Source organism: Trachurus trachurus (genome assembly GCF_905171665.1).
Source record: "Trachurus trachurus genome assembly, chromosome: 6".
Taxonomy (NCBI): Eukaryota; Metazoa; Chordata; class Actinopteri; order Carangiformes; family Carangidae; genus Trachurus; species Trachurus trachurus.
In genome coordinates, this window is record NC_139897.1 from 34,984,432 (window position 1) to 35,004,587 (window position 20,156).

General features: G+C 40.0%; 2 protein-coding genes across 2 annotated transcripts; one reads left to right on the forward strand and one right to left on the reverse strand.

The window, feature by feature from the left end:
- Positions 1 to 4,307: 4,307 nt before the first annotated feature.
- cart2 (cocaine- and amphetamine-regulated transcript 2) lies at positions 4,308 to 7,764 on the forward strand (the record flags this gene model as incomplete). Its single annotated transcript, XM_083973962.1, has 3 exons — positions 4,308 to 4,424; positions 5,509 to 5,592; positions 7,657 to 7,764. The coding sequence occupies 3 exons, from the start codon at positions 4,308 to 4,310 to the stop codon at positions 7,762 to 7,764; spliced, it is 309 nt and encodes a 102-aa protein (XP_083830088.1).
- Positions 7,765 to 11,606: 3,842 nt separating this feature from the next.
- Positions 11,607 to 18,595, reverse strand: LOC310987620 (small ribosomal subunit protein eS17). The gene is made up of 5 exons (XM_083973956.1): positions 18,536 to 18,595; positions 17,008 to 17,159; positions 14,289 to 14,394; positions 13,649 to 13,714; positions 11,607 to 11,727 (listed from the first exon to the last, which is right to left on the reverse strand). The coding sequence occupies exons 1-5, from the start codon at positions 18,536 to 18,538 to the stop codon at positions 11,650 to 11,652; spliced, it is 405 nt and encodes a 134-aa protein (XP_083830082.1). The 5' UTR covers positions 18,539 to 18,595; the 3' UTR covers positions 11,607 to 11,649.
- Positions 18,596 to 20,156: the final 1,561 nt, after the last annotated feature.

The following is a 20,156-nucleotide window of genomic DNA, read 5'->3' on the forward strand; positions in this document are numbered from 1 at the left end:
CTCATAAAAAAAAAAAAGAAAAAAAAAGTGGGATCATCATAAAGTTTGAAAAGAAGCAGATATCAAGAGAAATTAATTTTCACCGAGCATCGAGTTTCCTCTGGAGGGATGGAGTCTCGGACGGACACGAGGATTAGAGGACAGACGGTTAACAAAGAGACACAACAACAACCATGAGACTCATCATAAATTATCATATTTATTATTATTATCATATACCATATTAAACTGGTCTTTTATCATTTTTTAAGCTGAGACACTACAGGTGAATAGGGTAAAATTTTAAACTAACAGATTTCACCATGAAACTTCCCAAGTTTATCACTCACATTAAGACAAATATTTTTTGTATCACAAGTTTTGTCCAATTTTATGTTTAAATATGTAAATTAGGCAATATTAATGAAATATGCACTTATTCGCATACATTTCCTGAACCAAAATCTGAACAATGAATAAAGCTACTTTCAAAATTCTTGTTTTATTTTGTTGACCTAATAGAATCTTTAGTTTTTCCAGAGGAGGATTGTGGATATCTCTTTGTATCACTCTGTAAATGAGAAAATACTGTCACCAGCCCTAAAACATCTAATGTCTCCATGTTTTTAGTAATAAAATGTTGTATAAATGAGGCTGTGAATGATATATCAACAATCCCCTCTGTAAAAACCTTCAGAATATAGAAAGGGATCAAAGTGGAAGGTTTGGTGTCTGTAAGTGCTGCTGAAGTGGAGATTTCTAGAGAGGAGTCTGAGTCTGAAAAACTCTTTCTGAGGAAACGCCCTTTAACCCTCTATGGTACCTTGTTGCCCTCAGGCAACATACCACTTTTTGGCCTGTCACATCTCCACAATTCATCCCATTTAATGCTGTAATACTTTAAAAAAGAGAGGAGACCTTAGAGAACCAATAACAATGCTTTAATTTATCACATGACTTTCAAGAAGCCATACTGAAACCCTTTTTTGCAGACTTTTTCAAAGGAAACAGGTTTGCCATTTTGCTCCACTAAAACGGTCTGAAAACATAACTTCCTGGCCCTTTTTCATCTGGAAAAAAATATATTTACACTAATAGATTAGTAAAGTTTAATTTTTAATAGTTCCATGCAATTTAGTTACTTATTAAATAATGGAAACTTGTTAAAATGCACCTGTTGCCCGAAAGCAACAACGTACCATTATAGAAAATTGCAGTGTTGCCTTGAGGCAACACTGGACCATTATGGAATCAAAATTGCATTATGAGACTATGGTAGTGTGTGTTTAGGTGTAAATATAATGTTCAAAAACATATAATTCATCATAATTTTGTTTTTTATCCTTAATAAATTTGATTTTGGATGCAGTAAAGTAAACATCAGGCTATTATGATGATGATGAGGAAGATGAGAATGAGAATTCGGATGAGGATGAGGCCAGTGAAGGTGAAAGTCTACAGAGACTGGTGCTTCTAATACAGTAGATGATGAACCGTAATGGTACAATGTTGCCTACAGTCAACAAATCCCAAAAACTTCCAAAAATAAATAATTTTTTAAAATTTCTTTAGATTATGTTTATTTAGTCTATTTTGAGACATAAAAACACTCCAAATATTTTTTCCCCCACTGGCATCATAGTGCGTACCATAGAGGGTTAAAGACTTGGACTGTAAAACTACAGAGATTGTTATTGTCAATCCTACTTTTAGGATTGGTTGCGGATACGGAGGAAATGGCAATTTTTGGAGCCTATACCATTGTTCAGGAGAGAGAGAGCTTTACAATGACACCTGACATGACATGGGTCAGACAACAAGCACGTATGTCACAGTAGCTGTTAACTTTTGGTGAATTTAGGAGAAATTTACAGACAAAAGAGACAAAATGAAGTAAAATAACCTCTTTAATGTGGATTTTATACCATTTTTTTCCGACTTTTCTGAGGGAATACTTGTTAAGGAAGAAAAATAGCCCCAAATCTCAAAATTGATCAGTGCATTCCTTGCATTAGATATAATGGTGTAGCAGACAAGACAGCGTGTCCTGTAGCGACCTGAACAACACGCCGCCTGTTCGCCTGTTGTCAGGGTTTTAAGATGCAGCTCCTCTCCTCTCTGTGTCAGAAAGGTTTAAGTTGTGTTTATGTGAAGGGTCGGGACAGTAATACCTTCATCCCTGCAGACTAATGTGAAGTATAAATAGAAGCTCTGTCTGCGGGGTAGAAAACATATTCCAGTGTGTTGTTTCCCCCCTCCGCTTCGTTAAAGTTAAATATGAAGAGGAAATTGGAAAACGCTCCGGCAGCCGAGGCTTTTTCACACACATTAATTCATTCTGACAATTTGTCTCTGAGATGTTGTATTTGTTTTCAGGAGGCAGGAGGACGTTTATCAGAACCAATCACTTCATCCATCACAGAGCTGCGGGTGTCAGGACGTTTCCCTCCGCTGCTCAGACCAGAGTCCCAGCTCAGTCTGGTTTAATATCCACAGGAAATATTCATGTTATGCTGAGTTACGCCCTGTGTTATTGCTAAAAGAAATCTTCGCACTGACCTCGACCTTTCACCTTTCACTACCAAAATCTCAACACTTCATATCTGAGTCCAAATGAATATTTGAGCCAAATATGAAGAAGTTCTGTCAAGCGGTTCCTGAGATATCGGCTGTAGGCCTATTCGAAACCACATACTATACTGCTAGCGCCGTAGGCTACAACGTCAAGCCGGCTTTGCATTGACTTAACATGTAAACTCGTCGCCAGCGAGAAAAACAAAAGGTCCAGTGTGAACGCAGCTTAAACCTCTAAAAACCTGCGGGTAAGTTAATTAGCGATGGTTTTCTCCCCCGGGATGACGGCGGAGGTTGGCCGGCCGAGCAGCTCTGCAGACCGGCTGCTGCCTCTGTGATGTCCCGGTCGCTGCAGAGCTTCACTTCTCTGGAAAAACATCGGAGCAAACTTCTAAACAGCCGTCGTTTGGATAAACTGGCCGTATATTTGGGATCTAAACAGTTACTTTCTCACATGAAAACATATTAAAACTTAATAAAGTTACATAATAACAGCGCTAGAGCGGGAAATAAAACAGCTTTTAGCCTGTTTTACAGCTACTGCTACCGGTTGCCGTGAAATGCATTCTGGGAAACTCGTATACTGCATACTGCGGTGTGAACGGTGTCGGTCTGCTGAAGTAGCAGACTGAATCCTACATTCAGTCTGTAGTATACAGTAACGCAGTATAGTAGGCAGTAGTACGGTAGTATGCGGTTTCAAAAACAGCCATCGTGTTTACAATCAGAGACTAACATCAACCTGTAAACAAAATGGCGCCGCCCCGGCTGTTGCCGGCGGGAAAGACGATAAAAATTAAAACAAGACGATAAAATGACGACGTCTGGTCTGTGTTTACTTCAGTTTTCATTCACTGTGTTTGTTCTTACTAGAATTTTTTTTTTGAAATTTTACCAATTTCTTATAAATCTTTCTTTTTTACTTGTTTTTTTTTTCAAGAAATGTTACCCCTTTTTGTATTATTGTTTTGAGAGAGAAATTTTGCCACATTTTTCTATAATTTTTTGAGAAATTGTACCACTTTTTTTTTTAGAAATGTTACCACATTTTTCTACAATTTTTTGTGAAATCTTCTATCTAACTTTACTTTTTTTTTTTTTTTTTTTTTTTTAAATCTTACCACTTTTTTCTAGAATTTTTTTTTTTTTTTGATAATTTTTACCACAGTTCTCTATAAATATTTCAACTTTTTTTGGAGAAATTGTACCACTTTTTTTCCAGAAATTTCTCTATAGCCTAATCTTTCAAAAATGTAGCTAGGCTACGCCTAATTTAAACGTACATTGATTGTGTATTTCTGGTGTTTTGTCCAATGGGGGTCCGTGGTCTAATTTGTGTCAATTTTGGGTCCTTGAAATAAAAAAGTTTGAGAACCTATGTGTGATACAAGTATGAACAGTTTACCACCTAAAAAGCAGTTTAGCCACTACAACACATTAGACTTTTTTTTTTTTTTTTTTTTTTTTTACAAAACAGTCCCCTAAAGCTGTTTTGACGTCACCCGGAGGATGGAGGGGGGCGGGGCTGTCCATCCAAACATCTCCGCACGCGGAGCAGAGCAGCAGCAGAGGAGCAGCTCGTGAGAGTGAGAGGAACATCTGGAGGAGGTGACACCACCAGCAGCAGCAGCAGCAGCAGCAGCAGCAGCGGAGCTCCGGAACACGTAACGGGACTTTGAACTTTTTTCTTTTCTCCTCCGTTGGCTTTAGTTTTAGTTTTTAGTTTTAGTTTTTTAGTTTTTTATTCCGGCACCATGTTGGCGCGAGCTGTGCTGTGCGCGGCGCTGCTGTCCGCGCTCTGCCCCGCGGGGAGGACGGAAGCCGAGAGGGACGAGAGAGACGTGCAGGATTACCGCAACTCCAACAAACTGGTGGGTCAGACCACACAGCAGGGTTATATATACATATATAGATTTTATATTAATGAGTTAAATCATTTAATCTAACCCTAACCGCAACTCCAACAAACTGGTGGGTCAGAGCACACAGCAGGGTCATAGACATATAGATATAGGCTATAGACTTTATATTAATGACTTAAATCATTTAATGTTCATTTATTTTCTGTTTCTTTTTGCTCTTGCTCTTTCTGTTCAGTTTAAATGTGTTATAGCCTATATTGAATCTTCTCTTCTTCTCTAACCCAATAATATCCAAACGTTTAGATTATGTCTACTGTATAATTAATATTACATAGTAGAGTTCTGGACTATGTTTAAAAGTACACAATAAGATATATAAGATATATAAGATAAAATAAGATATGTTTTGCTTTATGCAAATACATGCACATTTATAAGTCATCTAATAGAAATGTACATAGCTTATAAATACAATACTATATAGATACAGGATTAATTTAATTAATATTTGTTTATGTGTAGGCCTATATGATTATATTGTCAACATATGTGACATAATTATATGTAAAACCTGTGAGACAGGTGTTATTTAAAATTAGTATGAAATTAATAAGAGAAACTCACTTTTACTTGTTTGTTCTGTACTAAAGTTGTATGGGTTATAAATTAAATATATATTATTTACATGTATATATTATTTATATGTTACATGCATGTTATAAAAAATCATTTCAGATATAACAGAGTCATTATGTTATAATCTTGTATCTTGCACTGTATATGTGATAATGATACAGGCGCCATCAGTATTGATACATTATATAATATTCCATTAAATATCTGTATAAAAGCAGGTTCATGTTAATGTGGCTGATTTCACTGTTGCATTCACTGTCTGAGAATCTGTTGTATTTTACATTTTCAGAGGTTTTTACATCTTTAATCAGTAAAGTGTGATGAGTAATAAGTGTAATTTAGTTTTTAATGAAAGTTTAGGTTTGATGTAACTGCTGTCTTGTGTCCGTCAGCTTGTGGTCTCATGTAGTTGTGTGTTTGCAGCTTGTCGTCTCATCATGTAGTTGTGTGTTTGCAGCTGGGCGCTCTGCATGAAGTCCTGGAGCGGCTTCAGACCAAGAGGATTAATCCCTGGGAGAAGAAGTACGGACAGGTTCCCTCTGTGAGTCGCAGCGACGGGATTAAACCGCTTCATGACGCATTCAGGGCACCGGGGAAAAAATATAATAAAATAAAATAAAATAATAAGTGGGTTATGAAACGTCCTAAAGCAGAAAATCTCTCATGACGACAGTTGACACCAGCTGATCTTGTTAAAGGGAAGTTACAGTTAATTGACTTTAATATAAGAAACAACTAAATCAATCACCCAATCTGTTCCCTTCCTCCATCCTCCATCCTTCCTTCTTTACTTCCTTCCATTCGTCCTTACTTCTCCTTCCTTCCTCTTTTGATCCTATTGACCTGATCTGTTCCCTATCCCTCCATCTTTCTTTCCTTCCCCTTTCGCTTCCCTCTTTCCTCCCTTCTTTCCCGTCTTCCTTTCTTGAACAAATCTGTTCCCTCCCTCCATCTTTCTTTCCTTCCCTTTTTTCTTCCTTCTTTCCACAATCGTTTTTGCCTCCCTCCCTTCTTTCCTTCCCTTCCTCCCTTCTTTTTTTCACCAAATCTGTTCCCTCCCTCCATCTATCTTTCCTTCCTTTTTCTCTTCCATCTTTCCTCCCATCGTTCCCTTTGTCCTTCCTTCTTTCCCTTCGTCCTTCCTTCCTTCCTTCCTTCCTTCTTTCCCTTCGTCCTTCCTTCTTTCCTTCCTTTTTCCCTCCCTTCCCTCTGTCCTTTCTTCCTTCCTTCCCTTCATCCTTACTTCTTCCTTCCTTTTTGACACAATTAACCCACTCTGTTCCCTCCCTCCTTATTTCCTTCCTTCCTTATTTCCTTAAGGACAACAGGAGGGTTTTAACATCTAGTCCGAAGGAAACACTCATTAATTACTGATCAATATTATTATTATTACTAATGAGTTAATGTGATAAATTAAGCATCAACATCGTCTCTACACTGGGTCTGCAGTGACGTCAGTCTGACACAAGATGGCGCCACCGACTCTAAAGTAAACACAGTTTCACTGCATCTCAGTGATCACCTTTATGTTTCATGATGTCATGTTTTATATAGAGAGAGGAGCAGTGACATCACAGGAACAGTAACTAAGTATTTCCTTAGGGAATTACTTTTTTTTAAAGTTATTAATTCACATAAAAAAAAGATTTTTAAGTGTTTTTACAAAAAATAATTCAAGAAAGTTGATGTTTGAGCTCTAATTAATTGTCCTCCTGGGTCAAGGAAAGAGGGACGAAAGGAAGGGAGGAAGGAAATTAGGAAGGAAGGAAGGACGAAGGGATATATGAAAGGAAAGAAGGACTAAGGGAAAGACAGAAGGAAGGACAAAGGGAACGATGGGAGGAAAGAAGGAAGGGAAAAGGGAAGGAAAAATAGATGGAGGGAGGGAACAGATTGGGTCAAAAAGAAGAGAGGGCGGCAAAAAGGATTGTGGAAAGAAGGAAGGGAAAAGGGAACGAAAGAAAGATGGAGGGAGAGAACAGATTTGTTCAAGGGAGGAAGAAGAAGGAAGGAAGGAGGGAAAAGAAAGGAAAGAAAGATGGAGGGTGGGAACAGGTGAACTGGATCAAAAGAGGAAGGAAGAAGTAAGGACGAAAGGAAGGAAGGGAAAAAGGAAGGGAAGCAAGATGGAGGGAGAGAGCAGATTCATTCATGGAAGGAAGGAAGGAAGGAAAGAAGGAAGGATGGAGGAAGGGAACAGATTGGGTGTGACTTGCGTGTGTTGTGTTCAGGGACAGTGTGTAACTGTGGCCGTCGTGGTGCGTTCAGGGACCGCGTGTAACACAAGGGACATTCATGCATTCATGGACATGACTCCACAGAGCTGAGCTCTCTCTTCACAAACACTGATAAAAAGATTTTAACTATGTTACAGGCTCGTTTGACAATGCTAGAAAACTAGAAAACCAGATGGGAGATGGGAGGGCATATTAAGTATATCATTCCCTCTTTTTCTTTCTATTCTTTTCCTTTTTGTGTGTGTGTGTATTTGTTGTGCTGTTTATTGTTTATTGTATATTGTTTATTGTTTGGACCCAAACGTTATGTTTTTAATGATTTGTGTCAATAAATTAACTAACTAACTAACTGTGTGTGTCCTCCACAGTGCGACCTCGGGGAACACTGCGCCGTCAGGAAAGGATCGAGGATCGGGAAGATGTGCGACTGTCCACGAGGAGCGTTCTGCAACTTCTTCCTGCTCAAGTGTTTATGAGACACACACACACACACACACACCTACACACACATCTACACACACACACAGCCTGCAAGAGTCTATTTTAAAAACCATGTATATTTATTTTCCAGATGTTGATATGATGTTACAGATGTGAAGTAGCTGTTAGAATAAACCTGTGAAGACAATCTCTCTGTCCTGCTGCATTAAAGTCTCAACTCTCCTTTTCCCACGTTTCACTGCTTTTTAAACCTTTATTAATGTTGTATATCATTAATTTACCTTTAAAGGGATAGTTCCCCATGAGATAATAACACAACGTTACCACACAGAGTTGTTTTAGAGGGAAATTCATGCAAAACCGCTGATGCACGTTGCCTTCAGGGACAGTTTTTCATCAACAGTCTCTGAATTTCCCTCTAAAACAACTCTGTGTGGTAACGTTGTGTTATTATCTCATAGCGTGGTGAATGTGCAGCTCACAACTTGTCCACCAGAGCGTTGTGGAGTTGTTGGATTGTGTATTTGATGAGTTTGATGATGAGGGAAACCAAAGAAATCCCATAATGAGCCTCCTCTGTAGCGTAGCTCTGAGCAGCTCACGGCTCTGCTCCGCCGTTCTAAAAACAGCTTGCACCGACAATTAAAGGTAACGAACCTACTGCTATGACTATAGGGATTATGGCAATGGGCCAATTTGACTAAATGTTGAACTATACCTTTAATATTTATGTGTCATATCACTGCTTTTGGTTTTTTTTCTCCCAATGAAACGGTGAAGTCAGGATTAGTTCAGGAAACTGGAGCTCAACGTGTCGACTGAACGTCACAGATCAGAGTCAGATTCATCGTGTTGGAGAGAAACTGTCATTTCCTTTGTATCATAGCAACAAATCATAAAAGTAGGATTGACAATAACAATCTCTGTAGTTTTACAGTCCAAGTCTTTAAAGGGCGTTTCCTCAGAAAGAGTTTTTCAGACTCAGACTCCTCTCTAGAAATCTCCACTTCAGCAGCACTTCCAGACACCAAACCTTCCACTTTGATCCCTTTCTATATTCTGAAGGTTTTTACAGAGGGGATTGTTGATATATCATTCACAGCCTCATTTATACAACATTTTATTACTAAAAACATGGAGACATTAGATGTTTTAAAGGGCTGGTGACAGTATTTTCTCATTTACAGAGTGATAAAAAGAGATATCCACAATCCTCCTCTGGAAAAACTAAAGACTCTAATAGGTCAACAAAATAAAACAAAGCAGCTTTATCCATTGTACAGATTTCTGTTCTGGAAATGTATGCAAATTAGCGCATATTTAATTAGATATTGCCTCATTTACATATTTAAACATAAAATTTGACAAAACTTGTAATACAAAAAATATTTGTCTTAATGTGAGTGATAAACTTGGGAAGTTTCATGGTGAAATCTGTTATTTAAATTTTTTTACCCTATTCACCTGTAGTGTCTCCCCCTTAAACCGGACGTTACCACCGTGATGTGTTCACTGACAATAGGACGTCTCGGTGTGAACTTTTATTTTCTTGTTTTACTCATCAAAGCTGCCCTTTTTAATTTTAATGATTTTGTATATAAATATTATACAAAATAATCTGTAATAAACACTTTATATTATACACCGCTCAAAAAAATAAAGGGAACACTTAAACACCACATTGTAACTCCCAAGTATATCACACCTGTGTGAAATCAACCTGGGATGATCATTTTGATTTACAACATTGATCATTTTTATGTTATTTTGTTCTCAATACACTCTACTATATATTGAATAACGATTTTAAACTGCAATTTTTCATTAATTGAGATCTAAGATGTGTTGTTTAAAGCCAGGAACACACCGCCACGACGCTTCCCGGCGCGTCCCGACGCCGACGGCTTTGGCCGACAAGTCTGTCGCCTCTCGTCGGGAGAAAGGAAAAAGTGAAACACACTGTGACTGCCCCGACTGCCGACCAGAGCGACTGAGTGGCGAGGACTCCCCCATAGAAATACAGACCAATACAGACCAGGGGCAGCTCTGCTCACTGTTCATTCAAACAAACTAATGCCACTGCCACAGTTCATTTCATCAATGAGACCTACTTTTATCTCCCCAAAACAGTTTAACCAGCCACGTTTTAACAGCGCTAAAGCCGAAATTAAAACAGTTTTTAGCAGCTTACTGATGTGGCTCGGTTGCCGCGAATTGGCGATAGCCGATGCTAATTTCTGTTAGCCCGTCTATGGTGTTTTACATTACACGTTAGCATTAAGCTAACGGGCTTTATATGCTTAGTTGTGAGCTGTGTGTGTTTTGAACGTTGTTTCAAACTATGTGGCTTTGATTGAACATCTTTGATGTTTAAATATATATATATTGCTGCTTAATATATTGCTTTACTCCTCTTTTTATCTTGTATACCATTTTTACTGTAGCACAGGCTAGGACACCGTTTGTTTACTGTGGTCACTTCCGTCCCTCCCACACACCGCGCTGATTCGCTTAGGGCACCGCCAATCAGAATCGCCATAGCTAGCACACAGCCAATCAGAGTACCCGACGAGTCTACTCTCCCGACGGCCGACGAGTCCCGACTGAGCATGTTCAATCGGCCCCGACGAGATCCGACAAGATCCAAGGCTCCCCGACGGAGAGGAACACACCAAACAGACGAGCTGCCGACGCCGTCCGACGAGGCCAGACGCCCGACGGTCGGGACGGTGTGTCCCTGGCTTTAGTGTTCCCTTTATTTTTTTGAGCAGTGTATTTTCTATATATTTATGGAACTAGAAAGGAGCTGTGAAGGTAAAAATATATATTTATGGAGCTAGAAAGGAGCTGTGAAGGTAAAAATATATATTTATGGAGCTAGAAAGGAGCTGTGAAGGTAAAAATATATATTTATGGAGCTAGAAAGGAGCTGTGAAGGTAAAAATATATATTTATGGAACTAGAAAGGAGCTGTGAAGGTAAAAATATATATTTATGGAACTAGAAAGGAGCTGTGAAGGTAAAAATATATATTTATGGAACTAGAAAGGAGCTGTGAAGGTAAAAATATATATTTATGGAACTAGAAAGGAGCTGTGAAGGTAAAAATATATATTTATGGAGCTAGAAAGGAGCCGTGAAGGTAAAAATATATATTTATGGAGCTAGAAAGGAGCTGTGAAGGTAAAAATATATATTTATGGAGCTAGAAAGGAGCTGTGAAGGTAAAAATATATATTTATGGAGCTAGAAAGGAGATGTGAAGGTAAAAATATATATTTATGGAGCTAGAAAGGAGCCGTGAAGGTAAAAATATATATTTATGGAACTAGAAAGGAGCTGTGAAGGTAAAAATATATATTTATGGAGCTAGAAAGGAGCTGTGAAGGTAAGAATATATATTTATGGAGCTAGAAAGGAGCTGTGAAGGTAAAAATATATATTTATGGAGCTAGAAAGGAGCTGTGAAGGTAAAAAATATATATTTACGGAGCTAGAAAGGAGCTGTGAAGGTAAAAATATATATTTACGGAGCTAGAAAGGAGCTGTGAAGGTAAGAATATATATTTATGGAGCTAGAAAGGAGCTGTGAAAGTAAAAATATATATTTATGGAGCTAGAAAGGAGCTGTGAAGGTAAAAATATATATTTGTGGAACTAGAAAGGAGCTGTGAAAGTAAAAATATATATTTATGGAGCTAGAAAGGAGCTGTGACGGTAAAAAATATATATTTATGGAGCTAGAAAGGAGCTGTGAAGGTAAAAACATATATTTATGGAGCTAGAAAGGAGCTGTGAAGGTAAAGATACCTGTGACAGAGTCGTCAACCAATCACCAATCGATCAATAACGAGTCAATGACAGCTGCGTGGCCCAGTTGTGTTTTGTCCCAGTTTTATTAGAAGATACTTTACAGACGTTTAAACTCCTCGTGGCTGCTTGAAGTTCATGCCGACGGTCGGCTGCGTCACCTGCAGGTTGGACAGACTGCCGAAGTCCTGAGGAACACACACAGACAGACACACAAACACGTTAACACAACATCAACACGTTAACACACACACACACTGAAGAGTCGAGTTATGGTCTGTCTGTCTGAGAGCGCCAGGGTCTGACAGGAAGTGATGTCACAGCAGACACGGGAAAGGCTCTCAGCTTCCTCTTCCTGTACTATCAATGACCATGGCAACCAGGACGCCATGGACACTTTCGATACAGGTTCACATCCTAAAGAACTGCAACTATTCATCCATTCATCCAATAATAATCGATTATTAAATTAATCCTCAACTATTCTGATAATCTAATAACCAGTTTGAGTCGTTTTTTAACCCTCCTGTTGTCCTCCAGGGTCAAGGAAGGAAGTTAGGAAGGACGAAGGGATAGATGAAAGGAAGGAAGGACAAAGGGAAAAAAGGAAGGAAGGATAAAGGGATAGAAGTAAGGAAGGAAGGCATGAAGGATGAAGGGAAAGAAGGAAGAAAGGAAGTACGAAGGGAAAGAAGGAAGGAAGGACAAAGGGAACGGAAGGAAGGGAAAAAGGAAGGAAAGATAGATGGAGGGAGGCAACAGAATGGGTCAAAAAAGAAGGAAGAAAGGACAAAGGAAGGAAGGAAGGAAGGAAGGAAGGAAGGAAGGAAGGCAAAAAGGAAAGAAGGAAGGGAAAAGGGAAGGAAAGAAAGATGGAGGGAGAGAACAGATTAGTTCCAGGAAGGAAGAAGAAGGAAGGAAGAAGGGAAAGAAGGAAGGAAAGGGAAGGAAAGAAAGATGGAGGGAGATAACTGATTAGTTCCAGGAAGGAAGGAGAAGGAAGGAAGAAGGGAAAGAAGGAAGGGAAAAGGAAGGAAAGAAAGATGGAGGGAGAGAACAGACCAGGTCAAATGAATCAAAAGAGGAAGGAAGAAGAAGTAAGGACGAAGGGAAGGAAGGAAGGAAAGAAGGAAGGGAACAGATTGGGTCAATTTGACCCAGAAGGACAACAGGAGAAAAAAAGCTCCAGATTCTCTGATTCCAGCTTCTTCAATGTGAATATTTCTGGTTCTTTGTTCCTTTATGACAATAAACTGAGTCTCTCTTTGGTTTGTGGACAAAACAAGACATTTGAGGACGATGTCGTCTGGTGGTTTGAGAAACACTGACTGATGTTTTATAACATTTTTTAGCGTTTTATCGACCAAACTACTGATTAATCGTTTAAATAAATCGCTAATGAAGATAATGGTTAGTTGCAGCTCTAGAAATAAAACATCTCATCTTCAGACACTGATCTCTAACGAGCTCGTTAAGCTCCACAGCTTCTCTTCATCTTCACTGTGACGCAGCAGCTCGTTAGAGCAGCAGCGACATCGTCCCCTTTCACTTCACTAACAGCAGCTGGACACATGAACATCTGTCTGTGTCTAGTTCAGTTTCAGCTCTGATCAAGAGACCAATCAGATCAGACTGAGCAACAGAGCTGTGCTGCTAATTAACATTAAAGAACCAGGGTTGTTATGGTCAACTAAACTAAAACTAGCAGGGAAAAAAAATATTTTAGTAAACTGAAATTAAAATAAAAATTTCTCCAAAAAAGGAACTAAATCAAAACTCCAGACTATATAAAAACTAAACTAAAACTGATTCATCACTTGTTGAACTCACAAAAAGAACTCACTGAAAAAAAAAAAAAAAGAAAACTAAGAAAATAAAAAAATAAAAAACTAGTGAACATTTTAAAACTATAATAACCTTGTAATGAACAGTCAACATGAATTAACATTAATAACCAGTCAATAACATTAATAAACAGCAGGTAATTAACATTATTCAACAGCCAATAACTTAAATAAATATTAAATAATGGTGGTTAAACATTAGTAAACATTAATTAACATTAGTAAACGTTAGTTAGGGGTTGTTAATTCAGTGTGTGTGACTCACCAGCAGCTTCAGCATCTCCTTGGTGTCGGGGTCGACTTCGATCAGCTCCTGGTCCAGAGCAGAAACCTGCAGAGAGAGAGAGAGAGCACACCATTGGTCAGACACATACACCATCACACTGTTACCACGGTTACCCTACACCTTAATCAACTAATTACTAATTAACTAACAAGTTGTCACGGCTACACACAAACAAACACCTGATCTTAAGAGTCAAGTTATGGTCTGTCTGTCTGAGAGCGCCAGGGTCTGACAGGAAGTGATGTCACAGCAGACACGGGAAAGGCTCTCAGCTTCCTCTTCCTGTACTATCAATGACCATGGCAACCAGGACGCCAGGGACACTTTCGATACAGGACACAAACACACACACAAAAACATCCTTCCTTCATGAATCCTCTAGTTTTTAACACTTTTACTGCACTTTATTAATCAATTTTCACCTGTTTTACAGTAACTAAACTCTTTGTATCTTCAATGGCTCAATAAATTAAATTAAATAAATAATAATGTTCCTGTTTCTTCCTGTTGGAGTCTGACATTACAGATTCTAACAGAAGTTTCTACATCCCATCATGGCTGCAGCCTCAGCACCGACTCCAGGTCACTGTGTGTGTGTCAGAGCGATGCGTTCACTGACCTCTGGTACGTAGTTGTCCCTCCTCTCTCTCTCCTCCTCCTGCAGTTTGATGGAGATGCCTCTGACGGGACCGCGCTGGATACGCTTCATCAGATGTGTCACATACCTAAAAATACACACAAACACACAGGTTACAACACACAACACACACACAGGTTACAACACAAACATTACAACACACACATGCATCGTCCGTGCATCGTTCGCATGCCTCCAATCAGATTCCTCCAGAGAGAAAAGACTAAAAGTAAAGAATCTGATGGTGCGTTCACTGTCCTGAATCCTGACTCTGTTAAACCGACGTTCTCCCACCAGATGCAGCTGTTCTAACATCTGGTTAGAGAAGTGAAAATAGGAGAAACATCCGACATTAAAGAACCTGAAACCTGTTCAGTCTGGAGTCGTTCTGATTCTGATCCCAGAGTCAGAAAGTCTGTTTATCAAACCAATGAGCAGCGCTACGATTCACCTCCGTCCTCGTTTGTCTCAGTTGTTAAAGTTTCATCTCTACACGTCCGTTTCCAGTCCAGTGTGTTTGGACCAGAGTGAAAAGAAACGTGTCACTGTGTACGACACCAGTTATGTGTGAAAAGGACGGAAGCATGTTGCATTCACTTGGAAAAAAACCCCTGATTTTTCTGAGTAATTTATTTTTTTGGTTGTTTTTTTTTCTGACTTAAGATTCCAGAATCCCGCTAGAAACTCCCTCCTTCAGGTTTAATGTTTAACTTTAGCCTCCACTTCATCATGATCTATTCTATAAATGTTCCACTTACAAAAACCACAGTCGACCTCTCCCCGGCTTTGATTTGTGCTACATGTTCATATACTACAGTAATGCCGAAAATACACTGCATGCAGGACAGCTCTGGAACGGCAGCATACTCCGCCGTCCGTCAACTCACACATGATTCGTTTGTGATCTGCTTGGTGCGGCTCCACCGGACACCGAGCGTCGCGAGAATGCACGAGATCTCGCGAATTCACGCATAATCGCACGATGTTGCCGACTGTAGTCTCTTGGAGAAAGAAGCGTCGGAGCCGTTCCACATGCAGTGTATTTTAGGGGGTAAGAGCGTGTAACGACTGATTTCAAAATAAAAAGGTGACCTTCCTTCATAGTTTACAAGGTGAAGTAGATTTTCAAAGTAAAAGCCTAACGACAGTAATGTTTCTTGTTGTCAGTGTGTTCCCTGTAAACTCAGAGACGACCTGTTGTTACACAACCTCAGAAGATCACAGCAGTCTCATGGAGCGCCTTTATTTTGAAATCTGTCCTCACCTTACCTGCAGGTGGGAGTTTCTCACGGGATTTTAAAATCTCATCAAGTCAAAAAATAAATTACTCAGAAAAACCGGACGTTTTTTTTCCTCTTTCTGCAACACACCTCTCTAGTGTCTGACTGAGAAACTGGACAATAACAGGAGGTTAAATCTTTCTTTTGCTGTTTTCATTCATGTTTTAAACCTGAACCAACTGGAACAACAGAGTTCAACCTGATCGCCTGTTCGAGAGCGCCAGGGTCTGACAGGAAGTGATGTCACAGCAGACACGGGAAAGGCTCTCAGTTTGTTGTTCCTGTACTATCAATGACCATGGCAACCAGGACGCCATGGTCACTTTCGATACAGGGTGGTTGTTAAAGGGATAGTATCATTTTTGTTAAAGTGGGGTTGTATGATCTCCAAATAGCCCCTAAGTACTTTCATTGCAGTAGAAGACTCTCTGCACTCCTCCCGTTAGCAACGCCAGCCCATAATAGCCCTGCCCAGAGATTTACAACATACAGGTAATACTCAGAAAATTAGAATATCGTGAAAAAGTTCATTCACTTCCCCATGATTGCGAACTGTACTGAACCAGACAGAGAGCTTTTAAAGGCTCAGGAACCCTTTGCAGGTGTTTTGGATTAATTGGCTGACAATTTGAGCTACAACATTGAACTTTTTCACGATATTCAAATTTTTTGAGATTCTGATTTTGGGGTTTTCATAAGCTGTAAGCCATAATAATCAAAATTCTAACAAATAAAAGTTTGAAATATCTCGCAATGCCTGTTATGAGTCTAAATAATATATTAATTTCACCTTTTAAGTTGAATTACTTAAATGAATGAACGTTTTCACGATATTCTAATTTTCTGAGTATTACCTGTACAGTGTTGTGAACAGACCCAAAGAAACGGCCTATTTTCACGGCCTAAAAGAGGTTTTACCTGGAAAAAAATACACAGTTCCATTGTTCACTATAATATAATTTTTTCCAGCCCTTCAAAGTTCAGGAAAAACACAGTTTTTATTTGGACCTAACCAACTGCTGATCGGCGGGCGCTAACCCTGGGCGGAGGGATACGTGAGTTGGTTAGGTCCAAATAAAAACTGTGTTTTTCCTGCACTTTGAAGGGCTGGAAAAAATTATATTATAGTGAACAATGGAACTGTGTATTTTTTTTCAGGTAAAACCTCTTTTAGGCCGTGAAAATAGGCCGTTTCTTTGGGTCTGTTCACAACACTGTATGTTGTAAATCTCTGTGCAGGGCTATTATGGGCTGGCGTTGCTAACGGGAGGAGTGCAGAGAGTCTTCTACTGCAATTAAAGTACTTAGGGGCTATTTGGAGATCATACAACCCCACTTTAAAAAAAATGATACTATCCCTTTAAGCTAAACGGCGGTGTTGGCGGCTGCAGCGTTGGCCGGGACTCGAACCGGGGACTCACCCGGCGATCTTGTTGCGCAGCTTCTTGCTGGGGATGATGGCGATCTCCTCACACACCCGCTTGTTGGTGTGGAAGTCGTTGCCCAGACGGGTGTAGTACTTCTCGATGATGACCCGGGCGGCCTTCTTCACCGTCTTAGTCCTGACGCGTCCCTGCAGAACGCACACACAGTCACACACACACACGTTAACACAACATCAACACATTAACACACTGAAGAGTTGAGTTATGGTCTGTCTGAGAGCGCCAGGGTCTGACAGGAAGTGATGTCACAGCAGACACGGGAAAGGCTCTCAGCTTCCTCTTCCTGTACTATCAATGACCATGGCAACCAGGACGCCAGGGACACTTTCGATACAGGACACAAAACAAACACTTTTTACACAACATCAACACAAACTGAGCAGTTCAACGTCTTATCGTTCATTTTATCAAATCAAACTTTTTCGAAACGAACAAACTGATGTTTTCAGAGAATCTGCAGCTCCACATGAAATGCAAAATTCAACTCGGGGCTGTATTTGTGGCTGTAGGAAAATACAGCCCCGAGTTGAATTTGCACGGAATTGTCCTTTAAAGAGCTGAACCTGAAACCTGTTCAGTCTGGAGTCGCTCTGAATTTGCCCGGAATCGTCCTTTAACACAACAACATCAACACACACTGAGCAGTTCAACGTCTTGTCCTTCATTTTATCAATCAAACTTTATCGACACGAACAAACTCTGGTGTTTTCAGAGAATCTGCAGCTCCACATGACATGCATGTGTGTGTGAACTATGTGTGTGTGCGTGCATTAGTAGTGTGTGCAAGATTGTGTGTGTGTTACCAGAGAGAGTGTGTGTCCTCAGCTCTGATTTCAAGCAGCATTGAGTATCGATTATTGATTAGCTGATCAGTAACGAGCCTCGGTTCTCTCTCCATTCACCGGTGTGTGCATGCATTAGCCTACTAGTGTGTGTGTGCAAGATTGTGTGTCTGTATCTGTGTGTTACCAGAGAGAGTGTGTGTCCTCAGCTCTGTTATCAAGCAGCACAGAGTATCGATCATTGATTGACTGATCAGAAACGAGCCTTACTACTTATATTCACCAATAACCGATAATAATAATCACCATCACCAACCAGAGCTGTAGTAGTAGCATTAGCATCGTTAGCTCATTAGCATCGTTAGCTCAGCACCGGAGCAGCGCCCGGTAAAACCCGGTTCCTTCAGTCACAACGGGATTTAACACATTAAACAGAACCGAGTCTGGACCGACGGAGCAGCACCGTGAATCTGAGCCGGTAGAACCAGAACCACCGGTCCAACCCCCCCTCCTCCCCCCGGTAACGGTAAGCTAGCACCGTAACTCTCCGACACTAAACCGTTAATAAAACCCTCCGCCGGCGTCATCCGCCGGTAATACAGCGGTGGTCCGGTCCCCCGGTCCCTCCGCTGTCCCGTAGGCCCGGTACCGGGGGTCTGGACCGGGTCAGAGATACCGGATTAGAACCGATGGTTCAGGTTGACATGAAAGATTTCACCCACCATGTTGGATCGGCCTGGTAGAAGAGGACGAGCTCACTTCCGCCGGAAGCTTAATAACGCTGCACGCGGAAGCTGACGGAGGTGACGTAGGTTAGGGCGACGCCTGTTGGCGGGAGGCTGTAACTATAGCAACAATAGATTAGATTAGATTAGATTAGATTAGATTAGATTAGATAGATAGATAGATAGATAGATAGATAGATAGATAGATAGATAGATAGATAGATAGATATTTCCTAACATTTTAGGTCTAACAGAAGGAATCTGAAGATTTTCAGTTTAATTCCTCCTGTTTTGCGGTAGTTGCGTCTGTCCGCGCATCGCCACGGCAGCGATGAATGGGAGTGGATGTAAGTTCCGCTGTTTAGGCTGTTTACAGCCCTCAAAGCCGCAATTTTTTTTCCACAGACAGCGTCAGATTGCGACTCAAACATGCACCGAGAAGTTTATTTAGGGGAGAGCCGGGTCGATTGATACACTTTTCATTTAAACGTCTTTTTCAAAGATGACGTTATGTACACAAACATTTTTATCATGTGATCAACAACTCACATGTGTATTCTCTTAGTTACAAGTGTAATTTAACACATATGTTGGATGATCGCGCTGTTTTATAACTTTGAACGTAAGTTGACATTTGTCTCAAACGCCCCACCTATGCGGGTCGTTTGAGACACAGAGGAGGGACGGTTGAAACAGCATGTTTTAAACAGAAACTACTGACATTACTCTCGTTTTTATGCAGCATATCGGACAACATACTAGTGTACTCGTCATTGCCAAAATGTCACATAATCTCTCACAATATAAATAGGTCAAATAAATATTTTTGTCCCGTGCGCAATTGTCAAAATCCGCATTTCGATTAAACTCGCCTTTCTTCTTTTGTACGAGTTGTTGGAAGACTGCATTTTCATTTTATTTACTTATTTCCCTGTCCTAAGTCATGTTTATGGATACACAGTTGAACATATTGTCATTTTACCCTCGGCATTTTCCCCTCACTTTGCTGAATATCTGTTGATTCATGTCATAAACACGAACATTAAAAATATGTGGTGTTTATTAAAAATACATGTTGTTCATTCAAATCAGTTGTTGTTCATTGTAGAATAATAGGGTAGCCTATTAATACGGTGATTTATATACAGATATTGATCGCGCAGTGTGACCACAATCACTACGCACGGTGGCGTGAGGGACATTTGAAACAGCTGTATCAATCGTCCCTGCAGCGACTACTGACAATAAAACCTGTTTTGCCTCTAAACTTCAAAACTATGACATTTCATAGTTTAGGACCTGTTTGTGTACGAATTCATCTGTTGTTAGGTCATATTATTATTGCATGAAACACACAATACAACTTTTGATCACAAAAAAACTACTGCACGTAACATTTTACTTTCCGTAGTAAAAAACAGGTTCGCGCTAATAACTTTTGAATGGCGTGACACAATTTCACAAGCTTTCCCAGGATTGGTCGGTGTTGAGTGCTGAACATAGTGACAAAATCTGACGGCTCAAGCTTGTGTGGTTTTCGAGGAAATCGCTGTGTATCAATCGTCCCGTGTATCAATCGACCCGGCGCTCCCCTACTTCAAGCAAGCCGACATGTTTG